At 36.1% G+C, this 25876-nt stretch overlaps 1 protein-coding gene across 6 annotated transcripts; it reads right to left on the bottom strand.

The window, feature by feature from the left end:
* Window positions 1-713: 713 nt before the first annotated feature.
* Window positions 714-4388, bottom strand: LOC103945645 (DNA repair protein RAD51 homolog 2). 6 transcript variants are annotated; one of them, XM_009354151.3, is made up of 12 exons: window positions 4249-4375; window positions 4045-4158; window positions 3773-3925; window positions 3566-3669; window positions 3391-3454; window positions 3241-3296; window positions 2980-3060; window positions 2513-2572; window positions 2328-2419; window positions 2139-2258; window positions 1503-1646; window positions 714-1158 (listed from the first exon to the last, which is right to left on the bottom strand). In XM_009354151.3, the coding sequence occupies exons 1-12, from the start codon at window positions 4330-4332 to the stop codon at window positions 1115-1117; spliced, it is 1116 nt and encodes a 371-aa protein (XP_009352426.1). In that variant the 5' UTR covers window positions 4333-4375; the 3' UTR covers window positions 714-1114. The 6 variants fall into 6 exon arrangements, 5 of the variants coding, with proteins under 5 accessions (XP_009352426.1, XP_048444723.1, XP_048444726.1 ...); XM_048588766.1 differs by having other exon boundaries at window positions 2139-2419; window positions 4249-4388; XM_048588769.1 differs by having other exon boundaries at window positions 2139-2419; window positions 4045-4100; window positions 4249-4386.
* Between the last annotated feature and the right edge of the window lie 21488 nt (window positions 4389-25876).

The following is a 25876-nucleotide window of genomic DNA, read 5'->3' as shown; positions in this document are numbered from 1 at the left end:
TGTATAAGAATATTTATTGTTGCACCCAAAGTTCTAAGTTGGACATCTTCAACCCCCTTAAGAACATTGTTTGGTACCTAATTTCTTTGTTTTCAACTTGAGATCACCATTCCACCATCCCAATCTTTGTTTTTTCTCAGCCATCTTTCATTAGACAGTTCTCTTAATTCAAATCAGCATGCAATGGCCTCTAATTTTCCACCCTTCTTGTCAGAGGATTCAAAAAGGGTTGTTCTTCTCTTTTCCTTCTTGTAAGTTAAAAATGACTGGCTAATCCTGAAATAAACTAATTTCCAATATTAGAATAAAGGTAAACAAAACTTGGGTGTTAACAAAGATATTATTACCATCACTCTACCTCACTCATCATGTGACTAAATGCATACTCGGCTATGTGTTGAATCTCCCGATCCACATAAAATGGGCCTATAAATTGCACATAAAATGGCATATCCTAATGTCCTAGATAGGTACCATCAAATCTCTTGGGCTTACCTACTTCACATGGGCAAAAAGATTAAATGGACTCAACTTCACAGGCCCACAGCAGGACCTGCATGATGCAGAGTCTGTTGTATTATACTGCCGGTCAGTCTCATTTGAAGTTACAACTCGTATTCCGACCAGTGGGTTTTGCTCTACCGGACTTCCTTGTACACCGACTAGCTCTTAGTCTAACGGTAACTTCCCAAATGTTGGAAGCTGTCTGTAAGTTTGGTTCCTCGCTCCCCGTTGATTAAGAAAAGATAAAGATAACACATTGTACTCCAGAAGATGATGAATAATATGAGTTTGTATATACTGGCAAATACACAAGAAACCCGCCAACGAACATTCACCGTCAACAACTTCACATCAAACGGATTATACACCCTGCCCATGAAAGGAGTACAAAACACAGAAGATAAACACAAAACTCTAAACCTGCTATGAGAAAAAAGGGCCCTCAGCAAGTTTTAAATCTCGGTTGATCTTGCCTTGATGGTTAGCTTTGTGCATGGAGAAGTGATGCATATTGAGTTTGTAACCTGACCTGAGGCACATATTTTTTTCTACCATTGTATTGAATTTCTTGCAAATTCCTACACATTTATGCTGCTTTCCTTCAGATTGATCACTGAAACCTTTTCCCGTCAAAATTAATTACGTCGCTGTGTCCTGCATTTGTGTCACTACAAAATAAGACTTCCACTCTAAAGAAGAAAACTCCTAAACAAGCTCGAGAAGACATTTTCCATAACCATGCAGGTGGACAGCAGAAACATCTTGAAATATGGAAACCGATTTTCTAAAACATATAGTGAGAAGGCGATTTCCACAATCATGCAGGTGAGAGCAACTATGCCAAGTGAACTCATATTAGTTCCTCAGTTGTCAAAGCGGTTTTTCCAGTGGGATATCACATAAACAAAAAATTACTAAATGACACATACCACGCACTAAGTACTCCACTCTCTATGCTGTTGATAAATTGCCTTAATACAAGAGTCTCAGTGACAAACCTTGGCAATGAATTGTGTTTATCTCTGGTCCTGTCAGTTCTATTCCACCATCGCTTAGCAATGAGATTCCAGATGATGTTATGTTGAACGCGAAGGCCAGAGGGGGTGATATTGGAGACTTTGCTAGCTTTATGAACCTCTTCCCTACAAGAGGAAACGAGAATGTGGAGTCAGAATCAGGAATAAGGGAAATAACGATTCTGGATTTCAAGAAGTGTCATCATTGCAGCCATCTCATTAAAAATCATTACAATTTGGCTGTCTCTAGGCATATCTTGTAAATCTTCAGAACCATAAAATGTTATCACCATTCAATTCCAATAATGTGTGGTAAGAATTCCGGTTTCAGAAAGATGCCTATAAGGATGTTGCTAAATGCTAATACAGAACAATTAAAATGAAGGAAGAGGTTTTACTTACTGTCAATCTTCTGACTGATTTGTGAAGATATTAAGGAGAAGGCAAGGCACACACACTCATATCTTAAAAATGGATTTGAAACATATCCTAGTTCCAACGATGGATATGCAACATATGAATAACATGCATCAAAAGGAAAAGCATGTTCATATACAACTAAGGAGAAACAGGCGGTTTCATGACAGTATAATCGTTTTGAAGTCCATGCCTACAAACCAGATTTAGAATCAAGCACAAGACGTATGGTCACAGCATGAGCCCAGTGAATCCCCAAAGCAGCAACAAGATGAGAATCATATTCTGTATGTTCATGTAATGCTTTTTCCCTGTTCTGCACTGCAGAGTAAGATATATTACATTCATAATTCATATGATGAATCTCACAATTTGACCAAACTATCCCACCTTGAAAAGAATACTGGCAGGCTTCATCACGAATTTGAGATCTCACTTGGTTCGTAACAACAATAGGGATTCGTGAAAATTCAGCAAGTGACCTAGATATGTTAAGGAAATGAAGGAGCTTAATCCCGAAAATAAAAAACACAATCATCAACACCAATAAAGTTCCAACAGTCTAGGATTCCCACTTAATAAAGGAAATATGCCAACCCAGTAGATGCTGCTTAGGTGCTCCCTGCCCCTGTTCCCTGGACAAATATCAACATTTCTTATGAATTAAAGCAAACTGGATAAAGCACGACTATTCTATTCGAAGGCATGTTACGTAAATGTACACGGAATAATGAAAAAACAAAGGATTATATAGCTAAACCAAGACATAGGGATAAAGGAAAACAGACCATATTTTATAAATTCACGAACCAAAATTTGAAAACTAGATATAAACAGCTTGTAACGAAGGTAAATTTTATTTTATCTGTTCAGAAATTCTAAATTCTATTGAGACATGGGCCTGGCACAACAGGGTTTAGCATCCCAAGTACTATTTCTTATCCTAAAACAAAGTCATAAATGGAAATCATTTGAAAATGGCCTAATCATAAACGACTATATCCAGAACAGGTTACAAGCATCGTAGAATATTTGAACTTACCCTGCAACAAGAGCAGCCATGCTATCAATAATGAGCAACTTCACATGGTTTTGAAGGAGTGAGATCTTGAGTTGTTGCAAACTGGAATGAAAATCATCTTAACAAGTTGGCATAGTCTGACATTCATTTTCAATCATTTAGTTGTATCTCAAAAGTCCACGGCACATTTTGTCAATGCTTGTGGACAACCGAGTTCCCTGTACACCAGGATTAATGTTCTCACTAGGGATAACAAAAAACAAATTTTGTTTCGAATAATACCTCTCAGTGAACTCAGAAAGTGATGTCGGCCGCATAACAAGAATCCTACCAGCCATCTACCATGCAAATAGAGGATAATATTTCATTAACCAAGCATATGATATTCACTAAAAATCTTCTAGAGAGTGCAATCATTTCCCATAGGAATACCTCTTGTGCCATTCCTTTCTTGTGAAATATTTCTGGGAAACTCTTTGATCCAATTTCTATCATCCTAATATTAATAAGTCAAGGTAAAATCTCCCATCTGTAACAAATATAGTAAGGAAATTTTTTGACACAAAACAGCCGATAATTGATATTTTATAGATCTTCAGTTTATTACCTTCTTGAACTAAATTTGGATTCTACATCGATGTATATTACCCGACCATCTAAACCTCCATAAGCTTCTGGCAACGAAGCCAACAATGCAAGCTTCAGACAGAACTGCAATTGAAATAATCATTCAAACGGATACTTAGTTGCACGTAAATATAAATCAGGATTATGATATATGACGATCAGAGTGGCGAAAGAATTAGAACTATACCTGTGTTTTGCCAATGCCAGCCGGACCAACCAACTCTGTCAAAACCCCAAATGGAATGCCACCACACAAGGCATCGTCTAGGCCTTTGAGGCGCGTCGAAAGGTGACCACCATTGTGTTCCTTCTGAACCTGTTGCTCCATTAGACTTAGCACCTAATCAAACACAGATAAAACCACAGCATATCAGAAACACACCCAAAGAAAGAAAAATTTCAAATATTTCTATAGAAAAAATTTTAAAAAAAATAAAAAATAAGGGTTTTGAGGATCACGGTTTGATAGGGAGGACATGTGATTTCACTGATGCGGGCTATCGCAGACGTGACTTCTGCCAAATTCACATCCAATACCTCCATTAATTCAAATTCGGTTAATGACAGAGCTTCCTGAAATTCATATTTAAACCCCCAAAATTTGAAAATTTCAGAAAGTAATTAAAATTTTAATTTTTTTGGGAAATTTCGATTGAATGATACCTTGGCGGTGGTGATGTTACGAGCGGTGAAAACGTTGGCGATGGATTTGGGGAGGCCCATCTGGTTGATGAGCTTGTTCGCCATTTTTACTCTGAGAAGCTCAGAAGCTTTCTTCTATCGTCTGAAGTCCACTTTCCCGCCAAATGGTAAACCCTAACGCCCCGAACTTTGTTTAGAGTGTGGAAGATGTCAAATAAGCCCAGTGGGCTTTCCTCGGGTCCAGATATTTAAGGCCCAAGTCCAGCCTAATTTTGTACAAGTCATAATGCTTTAGGTAACAAGTTTTTCTACGTTGTACATTTGTGAAGATGCGGACATTCTATCGATATGCGGTAGATATATTGTCGATATCGTTGTGATTGCGAGCAAATATACCTTTCAACATGTGGTCAATATCATATTTGCAAACACACACTCGTTTAATTCTATAAATGTTTTATCCGCATCTAGAAAGCATGAATAAAGAAAATTGTTGTTTAATTTCTTAATATCCTGCATTTTCCCTTACTTTCCACTTTGGCAGTGTTGGATCCTATCAAGTTGTCATTAAGAATTCATCCAAATCGATCATTGTTAAGTTATTTGATTATTGTCGTGATTTCATTGACAAAAAAAAAATCGGTTCAGCTGTGCAGAGTATTTGAAGTTGGTTCAGAAAATGATTAGCTTGTATCAGCTACTAATTGATTAGCGATTGAGACACATCGCATATATAATTATTTAAGTTTGTTGAAAATGAATCACACATTGATGAGATGAGAGATTTTGCATATGTTTATTAATAGTTGGGCTACTTCTCATATTGTCAATTGGTTTTATGGTGGAACCTCAACTTTCTTCATGGTATCAGACCAGGCTATTCCGCATGTGAAGCACAATGGCCACACCTACTCCACATCACCCAAGTTCTGTTGTCCATGTGTTTGACTTGAAATTCACCACACATGAGAGGACATGTTGAAAATGAATCTCACATTAATGACAGGATGGACTTTATATGAGTTTATAAATAGTTGAACTACTCCTCATATTACCAAATAATTCTATAAGCAATGGCTTGTATTATTTACTAATTATTTAAGTTGTTACTTTTTAGGCATTACCAACCAGCATTCTTTGCACAATAATGATCCCTTCCTAGACAACATGCGATACAATACACAACACTCTAGAAGAAAGTAGAAAACGTAATGTGAACATGTAAAGACCTATTTCCAAGGGTGAGGTTGACTGATAACGAGATCAGAGGATAGTCCTGTTTCCAGTTCAGCTTGGACGGTGCTTTTTCTCCTGACGGAAGTTTCCTTGCACCTCTGGCATACATCAAGTAATTTTAAGGCTTATTTCTCATCTACAAAGAGAAGATGAGTGCGCGGAATCCACTTTCTATGTTTAATCGAAATACGAGCCTCCGTAGCTTGCATGTTGGGACCAAACCTAGATTTCAGCCGGATGTGGATGTCAGAATTGGCATTTGACTATGTTCCCAAATTTAGTAACCCTAGCCCCCGGAGTCATTCCAATTTTGGTGAGGGCTCTTTCATAGATGTTCCATCCGAATCAAGGAATTCCTCCATATATTCTTCAGTGTTTGGAAGCACTCAAAGTTTATACGATGTTAACTACTCATTTGGACTTAATTCACGATTTAACCTCACTATCCAAACAATTTATTTTCAAGGTTAACATCAAAAGGTCATTATTGCAAAAATTCATTCAAACCCTAAAACCGTAAACCACTTGACTCTTGCAAAACAGACTTTCCGGCTCCCGAAAGATTGACTGCCGTAACGAAACCACCAGCTAATTTTTTTTCGGAAAAAAAAGGGGTAGTGCTCTAGCGAGTTGTATTTATGCTTTTTTAAGGCACTTTCTTTTATATGTTTCAGAAATAAGTCAAATAACACTACTAAGTTACCAACCAATTAACATTCTTTCATAATTATGCCATACAATAATACAGTATTAAAACAAACTAGAAACGTAATCTGAACCTTCTAAAGACCAACTCAACAAAAAAACTTGGGAAAAGTCCAGTTCAAATCAGCTATCTATTTTTCAAAGTTTTGAATAACTTGGAATTCGGGTGGCATTGATCAAAAGATAATCCTATAGCCAGCACAGCATGGACGGTCCAAAAAGCATATTTTCTCCTGAGCAATTTTAATTTCCTTATTAAAGTTGTAAGGGTTGTGGTGTAAGTTGCAACCTGAGTAGAGAGGAGGAAAATGGGATAACTGAAGTCGCTCATTTTTTTAAGGAAAAAACCAATTCTTTAGTTTATTTAATTTTTTTTCCTTTTTCATAAAGGGTTTAATCAAATGCATAGACAACCGTAGTTAATTAAATATTTAATCAAATGCATAAAAGATTTAATTCATTCGGAGGTGTTAAATATTTGATCATTGAATTGTTTGAGATGTTCATGGAACATGAGAACCTTGATGTTGCATTATTTCAAGGTATAAATGTATTTGCACGAATGGACATTAGAGCAAAGAGGCCATTAGAGCAGCTCTAAGAGTAAAAAAAAATGTAGCAACAAAATTTTCCAACAAAAAAGTCAAATCTGATGTGGCCTGACATGAATTGGTAGCCTTCACCCTTGCTACCAAAATTAACAGCAGCTTCAATTTTTTTAATAATTATTTTGTCATTGTTTGTTGTTTCAAAATATTTATTATAATAGTTCAGTGTAATAAAATATAGTTTAATTTGAGATAGCAAGTGAAGAGCAAAACTTTAAAAAAAAAAAAAATTTATCAAAGTACCACATAGGCTGTCAAATTTATATTTTAATGTTTAAAATTTAGAATCTTCTTTAGATATGCTCTTAGGAGTCACGAGATGATTTATATTTGATGAAGGATATAATAAACATGCAAATGGATGATGTGAATGTGGCTAAAGCTTTTGATATATCATGATATTGTGTGGAAAACATCATTGCTTGATTTACATTATATATTCCACTCACTAGGGGACGGGTGGTTGTTGTTCACCCCTCAACCTTCCGTTTTTTAGATAAGTTATTTGGCAAGACATGAGCTAGACGAGTTTACTTTGTTTTAGACGAAGAATTTAACAGTTTTTATTATTTTGTACATGTGTAATTATTTATATAAGAAAAGTTATTTTCAACCCAGAATTTCATTTATTTTTGTTTTTTCTTTTAATTTTTAATTCACGCGCCGGTATTTATGTGTATTTTGTCAAATTTTTTTTTTTTTTTTAGAACAAGAAAATAGCAAAGAATTCAACATAAGAAACTGGGAATATTGCTGCATTAATACAACTCAAGTAAAACTCAACAGAATATTCACATCATACCAACTTCACTTGAAGCAAGACAAAATACAAAGCCACAAAAGTGTGTAATCCAAAATATATAGTATTTATAACCACTGTATCATATAACAAGAAGTACACACGAAGCAAACCAAAGATACAAAACCCAAAATACCCTTAATTGCACAAACTGCCTCTTCCGAGTATCTCTGCTCTCTAAAACTCGCAGAAACAAATTTGGAAAGAGGCACAGGTCCAAATTATACAGAAACTGAAACACAAGATAAAAAGCTTAGATGGGTTATGATCCTGCAAAACTCTCAAAACTATGAGTTGTGCAGGAACATAATAATTTAACACATGACCCATGTATGGTTTCTAAAAAACGAAACCGAAAAAACAAACACAAAGAACTTTCTACTCGAACAACAAAGCAGAAGCTTGATCTGACTTAAAATAGTAGAACTCCAGAGCTTCACAGTTAAGTGGGATGGGATCACGATTCGGAGGACGAACCGGATGACTGCAGCGACGAGCTGAAGAACCCATCTTCCCTTCTGATGTCTATCACATGTCGGAATTGGCATCAGAGCTGTAGGCGCTTGGTGGTGAGGTTGTGGAGGCAGAACCTCCGCCGCCACTGCCTTCTCCTCCGTTTTTCCCCTGAGCTCCAGGTTTGGAGGTCATGTTGGTGACGGCTTTGACCAAGCTTTCAAAAATCTTAGCCTTGATCTGGCCTCTCCTCGGAGGACAAGTTGCGGCTTTCTTCTCTTGGGATGTCGAAGAACCGGTTTCCATGGTTGCACAACGCGTGTTACGGTGACAAAGAAAGCAGAGAGAAAACAGAGCAAAGGGAAGTTAAGATGGAATTTTGATCACAGAAGAGGAGATTTTATAAAAATTTAGAGAGAGAATGGAGAAGCAGAAACAGAAGCAGAAATAATTTGGAGAATTATGAGAAAGAAATGAAACTAGAAAATCTGAAGAAGGATTTGTGAGTGATGGAACTCAGAAGTCCTTTGTAGGGAAACAGAGGGGAAGCAGAGGCCTGAGCCTCTTGACAGAATTTGGATCACAAACCCAAAGGCAAATTACAATGAAAGAAGCGAGAAAAGGAGAAGGGGTATTTATAAAAAAAAATTAGGGGAAAACTCCTCACAAGTCATAAAACACCTCGCCCAAAGTTTTCTCTTCACACCCCCTTCAAGGGAAAAAGCCAACTGTACCCCTCGACCGGAGACGATATTATTAAATTAAGGAGCAAAGGAATGAGCTCAGGCCAATAATAATGTGATTCAAATTTATAATTGACAAGATTTAAACCTAAAACTTTTTATTTAAAAGTGAAGAAAAATATTGCTAAACTATAATACTAAGAGGGCGGATAATTTTTTTAACATAGTTGACGTGGAAAGGCAACCATAGTTGTGGATGATGGGGTTGTACCTTGGTACGGGTTCTTACCTGCACATCCAATTTCAAATCAATGGTACTCACTACCGGTGTGATTCTTTCATCTCTTCTTCTCGTCCTCTTCTATTATCTCCTTTTACATTTTTTTATTTTCTCTTTCTCTTTCATAAAAAATTAATATAAGATATTGCTGTAACTTAACCGTGACCGTTCAAATGGGAAGAAAGGGAAGGGGAGGGAAAAAAAGAGGGGAGAGAATCCTACTCCCTCACTGCCCACCCAAAGGTCTCGATGTGTTTTCTGCTTATGTCGCCATCTTATCAGGATTTAGATCTCATCCAGATTCAAATTATAAGGATCTTCAAATCTTAGCCGTTTATTATATTTCATGTGGTCAGAAATTATTTTGAATTTTTTATTTAAAATTAAACACAAATAATATCTAGCAAAAACTAGTTGTACGATGTACAATAAACGGTTAAAATATGAGAATTTCATAGAGGATCCTCATCCATCTCATCAATATATCAAATTGCAAATTGCAGTCGTTCCCAAGTCAATGGAAAGTGATAGGCTTAACAAGACAAAGCTCAGTGTTATTGTGCCCACAATGCATTCCCATGAGCACATATTTGACAAATTAGTATTATGATTAGCTTCCATGTAATTGCGGATAATCACTAGCTACCTTCTTCGTCGATTTGTCAGGCGAATATCTTCAAGTTCAGAGAATGAACAAACAACGAATATCAAGTTTGAAAATTACAATTTTTTTCACATATGCCCTGTACCCCTAGAAAAGGGAGGAGAACAAGAATTAAACTTGAACAACGACGTATAAGCACATATAAGGTTCTCATTTCTCTGATATGAGATCAATATTCTCAACATGTATAGACATCATAAATTCAAATTGAGTGACGTAGAGCATATGTAGCTGTAGAGCTTTACAAATATGACAACATGTTTTGATATCATGAAAAAAGTTAGATTCTATCATAAAACTGATCGACAATATGAGTAGTAGCCTAATTACTTATAAATATATACAAAATTCAGCCTGCCATCACACTTTGCAAAGAGTTGGGAGCCACCTAAATGGTTAGGGTTGTTAGATATCGTATTCTCTATTGTCGCTTTTTTATTTTTAAAAAAAAAAAAAAATTAGGATATACCTATCCATACTAATTTTTGGGTGGCTTTATATCCTGATGTGTTGTGTTGTGGAAATTCCATTGGGTCCCAGGTGCTTGGCTGGCTGCATCCACATTCCACAGTGACCAAATTACCGATTAGGCCATCAGGGTCCAAGTGATTGGGGAACATTCCCCGCTACAGTCAACCAGCACTGCGCAGATACACATGCATGTAGGGCAGGGGTCCTAATGGCCGGTGCTCGGGGTCCACAACCTTTCAATGCGACAGCCACTCTACTGTGATAAGGAGGGCTTTCAAATATTTTGACGTGAAACTAGTTGTATATGATATTGTGTGATGTATGTTGTAGGTATACGGTTGGGTACTTAACCGTCAGTACAATAACTACTCAAGTGTGATAACGAGGGTTTCCAATAATTCTATCGTAATACTGGTTGTATGTGATATCATGTAATGTGTGTTGTAGACATAAAATTGCACTCATCGATATCATATAAGTTATACTCGTGGTTTAGATCCCAAGTGTTATTGAGCAAAGACCATGGCCCTTAATACTCAGAAAAGTTATGATTGGTTTTGGAAAGGCTACAAAATGTTTTCTAACTGAATTTGGCATTTGGCAAAGAAGTGCTGATGTTTTCTAAAAGCACTTTTTAAGGAGTACATGTATGTTCTTTCATATTGCACTTTTAAGTTCCTTTTTTTTTTTCTTATAAAAAAAAGCACTTGAATTTTTAATAAAATTTAAAGTGTATATAACGAAGACTTGTTGACCCGAAGGCTCTTGATGAAAGATAATTTGATGGCCTTGCATGCATATTTTCAAACGTATATATGATAAGCCTTCCCTACCATTTTATACTCTGGATTGTTAATTGATGACTTTAAAAGATTCCAACGAGTTTTTATTTATATTTATTGTTTAAATAATTTTTGGGTCAATTATAAGAATTTTGTGTTATTTGATGTGTTTATTTTGATTTTTTTTTAAAAAAAAATTATTATTTTTGGTTAATCCCACGTCATAAATATTTTTTTGCTTTGCCGCTGTCTATCAATCAAGGGTGCATGGTCAAAATATCTCATTTTGAAAAAAAGGTAATATTTGCATGCATCGAGTATATACCTCTTATGTACCTTTCTTCTTCTCTCTCGTTATGTAGATAGGGAGGAAATGAATATGTACTCGATGCATGCAAGATCCACTTTTAGTTTGATAGTGATTAACTGATTAAGAAAGTGACAACAAAATGTATAAAGCAAAACATGATGTTTATAACTTCAATATCATATAACAACTATACGTAAAATCAATAAACGATACAATGCCAAAATATTTGTAGAAACAACTCTAAGAATTGAAATACAAGATAAGCTTAGATGTATTTTGATCTTGCAAAACTGGCCAAAAAATGAGTTATGCAGGAACATAATGTAACGCACGATTCGAAACGCGAAGTGGAGAAATTCAGCGATGAACACATAACCCATTTACCCATCTGATCGTGTCTATCAGATGTCAGAATTGGCATCAGAGTTGTAGGCAGTTGGTGGTGGTGTTGTAGAGGCAGAGTTTCCACCACCTTCTTCTCTGTTTTTCCCCTGAGCTGCAGGTTTGCAGGCCATGCTGACCACTGCTTTGACTATGTTTTCAAAAACTTTAGCCTTGATCTTGCCTCTCCTCGGAGGAAACCTTGTGGTTTTCTTCTCTTGGGACGTCGAAGAAGCGGTTTTCATGGCTGCGGAATTTGGATAAGAGTAGAGAAGAAGATAAAGAAGAATATGATGATGATTTTAAAGAGAAGCACGAGAAAATCGGAACTAGGATTCGTGAAAAGGGGAACTCAGAACTCTGTATAGAAACAGACGAGGAGCAGAGACTCTCTACCTCTGCCTCTTAACAGAGCTTGTGTCAAAAATACAATGGCAGAAGGAAAAACTAGGAAGGGGGAGGAGCATGGGAAGAGGAGGGTGGGATTATGTATTTATAGGTCGAAATCAAGAATAATTTATTCCCTTGTTTTCATTTGCAAAATATTTTAGAATAGTCTGGTGTATGTCGTGCATCGAAACAATGGATTGTTGGATGAGCGATCAAGGATTCAATAAACAAGAATCCAATGGCCAAAAATCGTGACTTGTACTATACACTAATGCACACTATAGAATCTATTTTGTTGTACGATTTCTATTTTTTATTTGTCTGATATATAATAATGGTTTGGATTTCATACAAAAATAAAACACTAATTGCATATTTCTATACCTAATTACAGTCAGTCTTCCCATGAGGGGCCCCATGAATTTGTGGGACCCTTGCTTAGGGGACGGCAACGTCCGAATAAGAACTTCTAGGCTTCTGGTGTTTCTTTGGTTGCAAGTTTTATGTCCAACAGCTCAGCTTATTTTATTCTTTTTTTATTACATTAGGGAGAAGGAAAGAGTTCGAAACTATTATAACGAGGAACACATGGGTATAAATCGCTGAATACAGTTTCTTGTTTAAAAATTCTTTGATCTCATTCTAGATGTGAACATGGAAGACATTGAGCAACAATAGTTAATAGCACGCACAATCGTACGTGGATTTGTTTATGTTTGTGAGCAAGACCTTGACTTGCTTTTGGGACATAAGTAAGTCCACATCAAATGACCTCAGTGCTTACCTGTCATTAGCATACTTTTAAGCTCTACCAATATACTTCTCTACATTGTCGTCTCTACAAATGTCAACTCACTTTGCGTCTTGATCTAGTTCTCCGAGCAAAAACTGCCTATGTGGGGCCGCAACACAAGAAGTTTGCAACGTGGCGTTACTAATCTAGTATTATATGAACGGACTGCACGTTTATATTCTAAGACATAGTATTAAAGACCCATTTAGAAATACTTCCTTATAAAACAATCCTGATCCTACATGCTTTTGTTAAACATGATCAAAAGTGTTTTTGATCATCAAAAAACGTTTTTTTGATCATTCTATTTTATACCATCGTTTGCCTTTCATCAATCACCACATTACACAAAAAACTAACTCCCCCTCAAAACTCTCTAACCCCCAACACAAACGTAACCCAAACACATGTTTGACAATTGTGTGCCATGATCACCTTCCATGAAACTACACAGCAATCACTACCCCCCTTCTTTGTGAAGTCAGAGACCGATAGCCTCATCGTCCCACTTCAATATTCAATGTAACATGGGCAAGTGGGAGCACCCATTGGCCAAGGCTGTGTACCTTTTTCTTTGCCAGTTCTTTTCTTTTATTCAAGGCGGCTTGAAGATCCTAAAGACTCCCGGTGTTTCAGTGCAGAAAGATCAAAGGCAGTCGTCCTTAGGGTTACAGATCCATTGGTTTAGGCCACATCTGGCTTGGTCCACAGGCTACTACAACGACTAAGAATATACGGTATTTCAATTGCTTTGGGACCCTTGGGGATGCCCATTGATTCAACCAGTTCTCACATTGGGGCCTACATACTCGTATAAAACATGGTGGGGTCATGGATGTCATGGTCGGTTCTCGTGGTTGTGGGGTAACGTCAATTTTCAACATCGTTTCATATGGTAACTTTGCTCTAGTGTGGTTTTGGAGATGATTTTATATGAAACGAATTTACTGTTATACGTTCTTAATCAGAAACGGTTGGAAAGATGAAAGGTTTCTTTTTTTTTTTAGGGTACTCTTGGGAATAGATTCAATGGAGACATGATGGGGCATGTAGCTCAGAGGATTAGAGCACATGGTTACGAACCACGGTGTCTTAGGGGTTCAAATCCCTCCTCACCCACAACGGGCCAAAAAGGGAAGGACCTTTCCCTTTGGAGATGATTTTATATAAACGAATCTACAGTTATATGTCGTTTTTTTTTTGTCTAAAAAGTATTGTTGCGTTTAATAAAGTTAATGTAAACCCATTTGGTTCTCCAAGTTTTGGGTCACTCAACAACGCTTTGGCAAATACTTCAATTTGTTTGGTTCGATTTGCAAAGTGACCCAAGCACTCTTTGAAATACAAATTTTATACTGTGTTACTTTTTTTTTTTTAATACAAGCAAATAAATTGGGAGAATTAAACATAATACTTAGTGTATAAGTAAATATTTTTAACAATTTGAGCTATAAATATTTTGTTAAATTGTGTGTTTTGAGAAAAACACGCTTTGGCAAATACCTCAAAAGAAAAATTGACATAAGAAGACACACTTCGTTCTTGTTTTGATGTCATTTGATTTCTTGTGTTTGATGTATTATTTGAGAGAAATACTAAAGAGACTTTTTTAAAAGTAGACTTTTTATGGACTCTCTGCCAAACTGCCATATCATATTTTTGGCATAATGTTTTATGATGTTGGCCTGTAAGGTAACAGAAACTTCATGAAAAGTCTTATTTTAAGAGAATCTTCTTCCCATTTCTCTTATCTTGTTAATGGGCAAAGTACTCATTGGTGGCACTAGAAACCAAAATGAAAATCCTTTCTTTTGTAAATTAAAATGATAAAACTATCATTTACTCTTATCAACATCAAGGTTTCAATATGCAGTCCAATAAATGTGAAGTTTTATATATTAAAAAAAAAAAAAAAAAAAAAAAAACCTCTTAGGGCAATTAAGGTTTTTGCTAATGATTACTCGTATTTAGAGTTTATTGGACGGCATATGCATAATTTGCTAATGATTGCTTGTATTTACAGTTTAATTTTAGAGTTTACTGGACTGCATATGCATAATTTGCTAACGATTGCTCGTATTTAGAATTTGCATATGCATATTTTGCTAGTGATTGTTTGTATTTAGAATTTGCTTTACCACAAATTATCTTTCAAATATTTTGTGACCAGGAGACTATTAATCTGATTTGTCCTTTATTTATTTATCATGGACTCATCTACCGTCAGGTAGATTAGTGGCACACGTTTCCGCTTGCCGTACAAATTGAATCTTTTTGCATATCTCACAATTGTCACACCCCCTCCTGCCATTGATGTAATTTTCTCTCCGTTTCGAGATATTTTTTATTGTAACGGAAATCCGAGTCGTATATTATGTGTTTTATGTAAGTAGTGTGAAATTTTATTTTTTAAATTATTAACTTTTTAATACATATATTCCACCATTTATATAATAGCACGTGATGTATCATCTCATGTGACGATCATATTGAAAAATCTATTCTCTGTCTCAGACCTATGAAGTGATTTGTCATTATTTAAATTATTTGTTTGAAATGAGAAAATGCCAAATAACCCAAACCGTGTTCGCTGACATTTTTCTATATATCTAGACACGCATTTAATTTGATAGACACGCATTTACTAATTTTTTTTTAATTTTTTTTAAACTTTTTTATGGTGTGATGGATGAAAGCATGACTTTTAACTTTTGTATGGCGTGGTGAGTCCAGAAAGTGTTTGGAACCAAATTATTATAAATAGGAAATATAGAGTCCAGAATTGAAAATAGGTTATTCTTGATGTGGTCACCATTCTAAAGTGGGGTAGTATTGACCCAGTTCATATACTATAATACTAGACACTCACCTGAAAATTATTTATCAAATATGCATGCATTTACGTATGGATAAAAAGAAATATATAAGAAAGTAAAGAACAAATGGAGATTAGTTTAAATGATTATTATTTTATTTTCAAATCTCAATTGTTGAAATAATTAACTTTTTAGGATATTCACTCACCTGAAAATTATTTATCAAATATGCATGCATTTACGTATGGATAAAAAGAAATATATAAGAAAGTAAAGAACAAATGGAGATTAGTTTAAATGATTATTATTTTATTTTCAAATCTCAATTGTTGAAATAATTAACTTTTTAGGATATCGTCGGTAGCTGATCGCCTTGTCATTAATCTTTAACCACTTTTATCAATTAGCAATTGAAATATACTATTCAAACATATTCCAAGAAAACGCTAGTCAAACGTCATTGCAAATTATAACTGGGAGCTAATTTTCACTCTGTATTTTTAACTTTTCACACTCTATTCTTCATCGGATTGAATAAATCACATAAAAATTATAAACATAATTAAACATAAGTGTGTAGAAAGAACAAAAATGCGTGTATCTATTATCAAAGCTACAAAATCTCATAATACTTGAAACTTATTGATGTTCACTTTTGGGAACTAAGAACAAATTAACTAGACCACACTTCTCTTGACAATTTAACGTCTTCTTCTTCACTAGAATTATAATCCCACATTTCTTTTATGCACCTACGGACACTTGTTGCTAAATTAAGTTCCTCCTAATCGTTATTTTGATTAATTAACAAAATCCAAGAACATTTATTTTTTTTCCTAACTTGGCTCCTAGTTTGTTGGGGGCTTCCCTTAAGCCAAAACCTAGCATATACCATATGATGTGGGATTGGGTCAACTTTGGTGGCGGATTTCAGTTACAACGGCTGCACTTTGAAAGGTGCATCTCTTTGGAACTGAAAAAAAAAAGGTTATATCATCACACCAACCTAGCTAATTGGATAATACAAACACATGCAACGATTAACTAATCGATAACACACAATCATTGTTGATGAGATCATACTTTTTATACACAAAACATGTACGTAAGGTTCCTGTCATATATAAGAAATAATATGAAGTGCTACCAACAATGTTTACGCGTCATTTGATTTAACGACTTTTTTTAATGTCATGTCAATGTGATGCATATGATTGCGATTCTGGTATAATTTTTGTGTGTATTTATCTATACTTTTTTTTATGGGACTTGTAACTTTATTAACTTGTAATATAGCGAGGAGAACAACTTACATGAATTTGAGTAAGTATCTGTTGAGAATGAATTAATCTCACACTGAAAGAAGAGGGACATTGCATGTGCTTATAAGTAATTATGCTACTCCTCATATTGTCAATTAATTTTATGGTGAAACTTCAACTCAACTCTAGATTGCATATGGAATATTTGTTCTTGGCCTATACTTGATTTTGTCATCATGTCAATACTAGAATATTAGCAATTATATATAAAAGGTATTCACTCACCAATTATTAGAAACTACTTGAAATGTGAGATTTTGTGCCGACATAATCTATTGAGCTCATTTTTGTGCCCACATAATCTATTGAGCTCATTTATTTTCATTTTCAATACCGCGTTTGATGAGACAGTTTGCAGGCCCACACGTTCAACTAATTTCCAATGGTTTATTTTTAGATGCTTAATTTTTCTATAACTAGTAACGAAAATACTACAAAAAAGTTGTGGCTTATCTAAGCAAACAATTTTATGCATATTCAAGTGATATTACTAGTTCACGTGTTATTATATAAGTTGACGATACTTCATGGTGAAATATTAACAATCAATTTACATGTTATAATATGAATATATATGTTTAGATCCATTTGGCATGTTGATATTGCACATTTGTAATACAAAATTGTCTAATATCTCTAACATACATGTCTTTTTCAAAAGGGTGGTACTAGCCACATCTCTTTTTACCTTCCATATACAATTTTCAATTTTCGGTCGTCGAAACAAATAAAAAGAAGATGATCAAATGAAAGAAATTAACATAAGGTATGTGAGAAGTAAAACGAGATGTGCAGATAACACTACCCTTTCAGAATATCATATACTCAAAATATCCACAAATAAATCATTCTCAATTATTTCACATCTAGGACTAGGAGAAACGAGGTTCGAAAGATTTTCTATTTTTATATTTGATATTGCCCAACAAATTCATTAGAAAGAATATTTATTCATTGGACTCGCGATGAGAATATGCAACATTTATAGTTATTTTGTTCAGATACATTGTATATCCAACAATTATAGGACCAACATACATTTTCAAAAGAAATGTTGTTCGTCGAAAGATTTTCTGAATTATTTTGTTTGGCAAAAGAGGTTTTGAGCCGTGGCCTATTGCAACTAGTTTCGTCAAGTCAGTTGATGAGCATGCATCCCCACGTGGTATTTGTGCTCCTTCTCATGTTAGATGCCCTTGGGTGCCAGTGCCACACGTCTTGATGAAAACACTTTAAGAAAAACTTGGAGAGCAAGCAAAGCAAAAAAGAATCCAAAAAATAAAAAAATTCGCCTATAAACACACACCCTAAGCTCGATTCCACTTCAGTATACTCAGCACACCCAACATCCTCTCCAAAGCACGCTCGCTCTCTCTCTCTCTCTCTAGCTTTCTTTTCCATCAAGGCAAATTCTCTTTTTTAATCTCTCTCTCTCTCTCTAGTGGGAGAAAAGGCCTTCAGCAAAACACTCCGTTTTCCTCTGTTCTCCTACTCCCTCCGGCCTCCACCCTTCAAAGCCCTCATGTTGAATTCGAAGAAAATGGAAATCCCAGGTTCCAAATCCAAGCACAGCCAAAATCGGACCCTTCCTCCCAGGAGGGGACTGGTTAAGATCAGGATAATCAAGGGCTTGGTCAAGTCACTGGCTTCCATGGCGGGCGGGCGAGCTCGAAAGCCGAATAAATATGGAGGGTTCCTGAGCTCCAGCTCCCAAACCCCAGCTGAAACCCCAAGTGGGTATTGCTCAGATGCTTAATCTGATCGCTCCTGACCCATCAATTTGCTGAAATTTGAGGTTCTTGGTAGGAGCCCCCTTTGTGATTGTAACTGTGTAATATATAATTTGTTCATTTTTTAATTTATTGATCTTTGAGTTTATGGGATTTGACGGAAGATTTCGGGGAAGGGATTCCGTTCCGTATCACCCGTCTATGTAAGACGCGAAGAGCGACCTCGTTGCATTCATATACGACATAGGATGCAGAGATCTCTTAACGTGCCTTGAACGGACAGATGACGTGACACAGAATTTCATGTCTAGAATTTCTCGGAACACGAGGGATTGGGGTCGGGGTTAAGAGATAAATTTGGGGAAGTGGGTTTGCTATGTTGGTGTGTGCCTGTAGGCTATTTTGTTGCAGAAGCGATGTAAGCTGTCTGGGTTTTGTACAGTATTACAGTGATGTAGAAGCAGAGTGAAGTTCTGTGTTTTCTATGTACCCATTTTGTTCAAACTTCAAATACAATTTTTTACTTTCCAATTTTATAGCCAGATCTGTGTTGCTTGGTACGTTGGGAGTTGGATTTGAGCATTAATTTGACATTTTTTTGGTAAACAATGGCACTTTGATATTGGTTTCAGCAAGAGAGAAAGGTGAGTTAAAACCAATCGTGTATATTACAGCTTGTAATTGCTCTCCCTCTCTGCACCTTTTTGGGTACAAAGCAACTTTTGGTAACTTTGATTTGTTTCATTGAGGGTTTTTTTTTAGTAAACTCAAAATTCGAGTCAATGTAACCAAATAAATTAAAGTTCTTTATTGTACTTACATTATGACATGCGATATATAAGTTTCGGTTGTAGATAGTTCGTGATGTGCAAATTTTTACCGACTCCAAATTTGTTAAAGCTAGCATAATCATTCTTTATTTTTAGGCCAAAAATAGTGACTCTATAATTTGGCCTTTTGAAGGATATTGCTAATGCCCAAACAAAGGGAGGGCTTAAATAATAATGTAAGGAAAGTGTTTTTAATACGTTATTTTTCTTCTTTTGTACGTGCTTATTTATTTTTAGTGTTATATTGAATGATCTAAGAGATAAAAGTAAACAAGATGTGCAGAGAAATGATATGCTTATAAATAGAGGTTGATTACCAAAAAGTGTTGGTTTTGGGGGGCTTCATGCTAAAATCCCCTTGAGTATTTAACTTTCTTGATTTCTTTCTATAAAAAAACAACTTGATTTCTTTTTATAAAAAAACCCTAACACTCTTATGTATTTTTTTTTTGGGTCAAATTGTACAATATTATTAAATTGTAATAGAAACGTCAACATATCGAGCAAGAGATTAAAAAATCCAATTGGGAAATAACAAACTTCATCTATAACAACCACTCTCTCAAACGACAAAGGAAGCTACCGAGTGAGCCACTTTATTACAATTACGTGAAGTGTAAGCGAACTCAAAACACTCCAATTCTAATGCACGTCCTACAAAATAACTTCAATATTAACATCCATTTCCAACTCCCCCTCAGCGTACATACGGATAAAATTAGAGGAATCTAACAGTCCCATGTGTTTTGACTAGTTGGTATTTGGTAGTTGCTACTTCTCCTAAATTTAACTTGTTTTGGTTGGCTCTATGTGTACTCGTGTTTGAAGAAAGTTGAGGTTCCATCATAAAATCATTTAATAATATGTAGAGTAGTCTAATCACTTATAAGCACATGCATGGTCCATTCTTTTCCAATGTGAGATTTAATCTCAACATGCCCCCTCCCCCGGTAAATCAAGGGGAAGCAAGGCCTACGGTTCCCAGTAAGCCAGATTAAGTGATAGGAGGAGATTTGTTTGCTCGATTAAGCGGTGCCTTTTGGCGAAATTGGATTCCTTTCTCTGTGGTAAATTTTCAAACCAAACACGTGGACAATACAAGGATGATGTAGAGCATGTGTAGCTGTTAGACTTCATGCTTGTGACAACCTGCTCTGATACCATGAAGAAAGTTGAGGTTCTACCATAAATTCAACTGACAATATGAAGAGCAGCATAATTACTTATATACACATGCAAGTCAACAGTGTTTTTGCATGTTTTAAGATAAGGGGATTGAGATTAACAAAACGATTAGTATAATTTGGACACTTTCTAAGTTAATTGAGGAAATCTATGGGATCTTATTGTACACAATTATCGAATATTTTCTGTTTTGGCGTCACTTTCTAATCGTTCCTTCAAAATATGTTTGTTGGGAAAGATGAGAAAATATGATTGTAGGCACAAGAAATGCTTGTTAAATTATTAGATACCCAGAAAAGCTTAAAGCTTGGATTAAAATATTGTCTTTTTAGGCAAGGAATAACAAGAAATTGTATTCAATTGGTTGATTAGTCAATGATTTTTCAACTATGTTGGCTTAGCGTGTGACATAGATTGAGAAAGTAGGACAAGACATGTGTCCCCATCTCTTTATACTTCTTTAAGCTGCCATGGTCCTGAGGCCAAGCTTAATTTTTAAATCCAAGTCGTTTGAAAAAGTTTGTTTCTGTTCACACTTCACTTTGCCCTCTCCAATTCCAAAGGGTGCTTAGTGATTTGATATATGAACTTCTGAAATTTGTGAAAGCGGATATCTTTTAGAATTGAATGAATCCGGCAAAACAAATACCAAAATTAATTTTAATCTTCCCAATTTGGTATAACTTTCGTGTATGTATGCATATGACTGCGATTTTGGTATAATTTTTGTGTGTATTTATCTATAATTTTTTTGATGGGACTCGTAACTTTATTAACTTGTCATATAGTGAGGAGAACAACTTACGTGAATTTGAGTGGGTATCTGTTGAGTGGGTTTTGTTTCTGGGAATTCAGACGAGAACTTCCCAATGGGTCACCCATCCCGGTACTATTCTCGTGCGAACTCGCTTAACTTCGGAGTTCCGATGAACTCCGAAACAAATGAGCTCCCAAAATGCCTTGTGTTAGGTAGAGATGAGAATATACATATAAGGCTTAGAGGATTCACTCCCCTGGACGATGTGGGATGTTACAAGGAACATTACATGTGCTTATAAATAATAGGCTACTCCTCATATTATCAATTAATTTTACGATGAAACTTCAACTCAACTCTAGTTTGCATATTGAATATTTGTTCTTGGCCTAGACTTGATTTTGTCATCATGTCAATACTAGAATATTAGCAATTATATAGGTATTCACTCACCAATTATTAGACACTACTTAAAATGTGAGATTTTGTGCCCACATAATCTATTGAGCTCATTTATTTTCATTTTCAATACCGCGTTTGATGAGATAGTTTGGAGGCCCACACGTTTAACTAGTTTCCAATGGTTTATTTTTAGATGCTTAATTTTTCTATAACTAGTAACGAAAATACTAAAAAAAAGTTGTAGCTTATCTAAGCAAACAATTTTATGCACGTTCAAGTGATATTAACATAAGATGTGTGAGAGGTAAAACGAGATGTGTAGATAATACTACCTTTTCAAAATATCATATACTCAAAATATCCACGAATAAATCATTCTCATTTATTTCACATCTAGGACTAGGAGAAACGAGGTTCGAAAGATTTTCTATTTTTATATTTGATATTGCCCAACAAATTCAATTTGAAAGAACATTTATTCTTGGACTCGCGATGAGAATATGCAACATTTACAGTTATTTTGTTCAGATACATTGTATATCCAACAATTATAGGACCAACATATATTTTCAAAAGAAATGTTGTGGTTTTTTCTCCTGCTCCAGAGGCATCAGACAAGGAGATCCGTTGTGTCCCTATTATTTTGTTTGCCAGAAGAGGTTTTGAGCCGTGGCCTATTGCAACTAGTTTCGTCAAGTCAGTTGATGAGCATGCATCCCCACGTGGTCTTTGTGCTCCTTCTCATGTTAGATGCCCTTGGGTGCCAGTGCCACATGTCTTGATGAAAACACTTTAAGAAAAACTTGGAGAGCAAGCAAAGCAAAAAAGAATCCAAAAAATAAAAAAATTCGCCTATAAACATACACCCTAAGCTCGATTCCACTTCTGTATACTCAGCACACCCAACATCCTTTCCAAAGCACGCTCGCTCTCTCTCTCTCTCTCTCTCTAGCTTTCTTTTCCATCAAGGCAAATTCTCTTTTTTCATCTCTCTCTGTGTCTCTCTCTCTAGTGGTAGAAAAGGCCTTCAGCTAAACACTCCGTTTTCCTCTGTTCTCCTACTCCCTCCTCCACCCTTCAAAGCCCTCATGTTGAATTCGAAGAAAATGGAAATCCCAGGTTCCAAATCCAAGCACAGCCAAAATTGGACCCTTCATCCCAGGAGGGGACTGGTTAAGATCAGGATAATCAAAGGCTTGGTCTGTTAACCAAGCTGTGATTTCACAGTATTGTTCTAAGAATAGTAAGAGAGAAAGAGAGAAAGAGAGAGAGAGAGAGAGAGAGAGAGAGAGAGAGTATTCTTCAACTGATGTTTTATATTTTTCGTACCTTACAATCTTACAGCCTCAAGTTTATATACTACCTTCTTTTACAAATCTTACTGCCTAAGTCACTACATAACCAACTCTAACTGCCTTCTCTACCTTCTTTATCTTTTGACAAGTGTCATCTTTTACTACCATTGGATTACTACCCTTAACATCCCCCCTCAAGCTCAGGAGTAGTGAAACCAAGACTGAGATTGTGACAGTGAGTTTGAAAAAGCGGAGTAGATAAACCCTTGGTGAATATATCTGCATACTGCTCAGTGGATGATACAAATTGAACTTGCAGCTGCTTCTTGACAACTCGTTCGTGAACAAAGTGAATATCAACTTCAATGTGTTTGGTTCGTTGATGTAGAACTGGATTAAGAGTGAGAGCAATGGCGGACATGTTATCACAAAACACTACTGGGGCAGTAGGAATATCAATATGCAAGAAAGTCAATAGTTGTTGGATCCAATCTAATTCAGCAGTAGTTGTAGCAAGAGCTCGATATTCTGCCTCGGTGGAGGATCGTGACACTGTTTGTTGCTTCTTAAATGACCAGGAAATAGGGTTGGAACCCAAAAACACAACAAAGCCAGTAGTAGAGCGCCTGTCATTAGGGTCTCCAGCCCAATCTGCATCAGAAAATGCCCTTACAGTATCAGAATGAACTGCCAAACCATCTCGAATATAGCGAATTCCCAAGTGCATAGTGCCTTTAAGGTATCTGAGTATCCTCTTGACGGCACTGAAGTGAGACTCCATGGGATTCTGCATGAACTGACACACTTGGTGCACTGCAAATGCTATATCGGGCCTAGTGAAAGTCAGATACTGTAAAGCACCAACCACACTTCTATAAAGAGCTGGATTGTTATATGGCTTTCCATCATCAAGAACTAACCGATTATAAGGCAAACAGGGTGTGACACAAGCCTTGGAATCTAGCATTTCAGTCTTAGTAAGTAGGTCCTTAACATACTTTGCCTGAGAAAGGAATAGCCCATCATTCTGCGAAATAACCTGAATTCCCAAAAAAAATGAAGAGGGCCCAAATCTTTGATATCAAACTCTCTTGTCAAAGCAAATATCACATCATCAATCATAGTTGAAGCATTACCAGTGACAATGATGTCATCTACATAAAGGAGCAATACCACAACAGAGGAACCATTCGTCTTCACAAATAAAGAGGAATTAGTATAAGTTGTATTAAACCCAAGGGAAGGCAGAAAGCTTGTGAACTTATCATTCCAAGCTCGAGGAGCCTATTTTAAGCCATATAAAGACTTATGAAGCTTGCAAACATACTCAGGATGTAGAGAATCAATGAAACCCGGAGGTTGAGCCATATACACCTCTTCCTGCAATATACCATGTAAAAAAGCATTCTTTACATCAAGTTGTCTCAAATTCCAACCAAAATGAGCTGCTATTGCTAGCACAAGTCTCACAGTTGTTGGTTTAACAACTGGACTAAAAGTCTCTCCATAGTCTAGTCCTCCCTCTTGGTTAAACCCTTTGGCTACCAAGCGAGCCTTATACCTCCCTATCGAACCATCAGCATTCTTCTTAATTTTGAAAACCCATTTGCACCCAACAAGGTTTTTCTGTACTGGAAGTGGAACTAAACTCCATGTAGACTGAGTATTGAGCGCAACTAATTTTTCTTGTATTGCATCAACCCATACTTTACACTTTAAAGCAGATTTGTATGTTGTAGGTTCAACAGTAGCTAAATCCACTCTTCCATGTTCATGAATTGTAGTCAGTAATGCCTTCTTTTTGAAAATGCCATTCTTGGATCTAGTTTGCATCGGATGCAAATTTAATGGAGGAATGGAGAACACTACTTGGAAATTCTCAGATTGGATCTCAGGAACCACAGGGAGTTGAGGAGTTAAAACATGTTCCCTTGCATTAATGGATTGTATTGAAGGTGAAGGAGTAGTGTTTATGGATAATGGGGAAGAGTCAATGTTTAAGGAAGGAACAGGTTGTAAAGCTGGAGATTTGGGGGAGACTAACACATTATCAAGGGTAGTGACTGGTGTTGGAAAGACTGATTGTGGCACATGGGATGTAGGAAGGTCAGATGGTCGGTTTGAGACTAGAATGGAATATGGAAATTCAGATTCATCAAACAAAACATGTCGAGAAATATAAACTTTCTGCTTAGTGGCATCATAGCATAAGTACCCCTTGTACTTTGATGCATACCCTAGAAAAAGACACTTTGTCGTTCGAGGTTGCAACTTAGTGGTATTAAGAGGTCTTAACAGGGGGTAACAAGAACAACCAAAGACTTTGAGATGGCTAATGTCAGGGACAGAACTATAAAGCATCTCAAATGGCGACTTGTGGTTCAATGTTTGTGATGGCATTCGATTAATAAGGTACATTGATGTTTGACAAGCAAATGACCAGAAAGGGGCAGGTAAATGAGATGTTTGGAGGAGAGTGATTGTGGTTTCAATAATATGACGATGTTTCCGTTCAGCCAACCCATTTTGCTCTAGGGTATATGGACAAGACAATTGGTGACTAATACCCTTAGTAGCAAGGAAAGTTTGTAATTGGTTCCCGACAAATTCTCCCCCCCCATCACTTTGAAGTGTCTTTATGGAAACTGAGAAATGATAAAGAATAGACTGATAGAATGTAGCAAATGTAGAACAAACATCAGTTTTATTAACAAGTGGGAAAATCCAACAAAATCGAGTACATTGATCTATGAAGGT

This window comes from the organism of the source record quoted next, unplaced genomic scaffold (assembly GCF_019419815.1).
Source record: "Pyrus x bretschneideri cultivar Hongxiangsu unplaced genomic scaffold, Pyrus_bretschneideri_v1 Contig29, whole genome shotgun sequence".
Classification (NCBI taxonomy): domain Eukaryota; kingdom Viridiplantae; phylum Streptophyta; class Magnoliopsida; order Rosales; family Rosaceae; genus Pyrus; species Pyrus x bretschneideri.
The sequence above is the reverse complement of the archived record's forward strand: the minus strand, read 5'-3'. Positions and strand labels throughout refer to the sequence as shown.

Excerpts from the sequence above, each read along its gene's own strand:
- LOC103945645 (XM_048588766.1), bottom strand. The coding sequence starts at position 4,332 with ATGGCGAACAAGCTCATCAACCAGATGGGCCTCCCCAAATCCATCGCC. Across the intron at positions 3,926-4,044 it reads CATGTCCTCCCTATCAAACC|GTGCTAAGTCTAATGGAGCA; the intron begins GTGATCCTCAAA and ends GTGTTTGATTAG. Across the intron at positions 1,159-1,502 it reads AAACACAATTCATTGCCAAG|GACACAGCGACGTAATTAAT; the intron begins GTTTGTCACTGA and ends ACACAAATGCAG.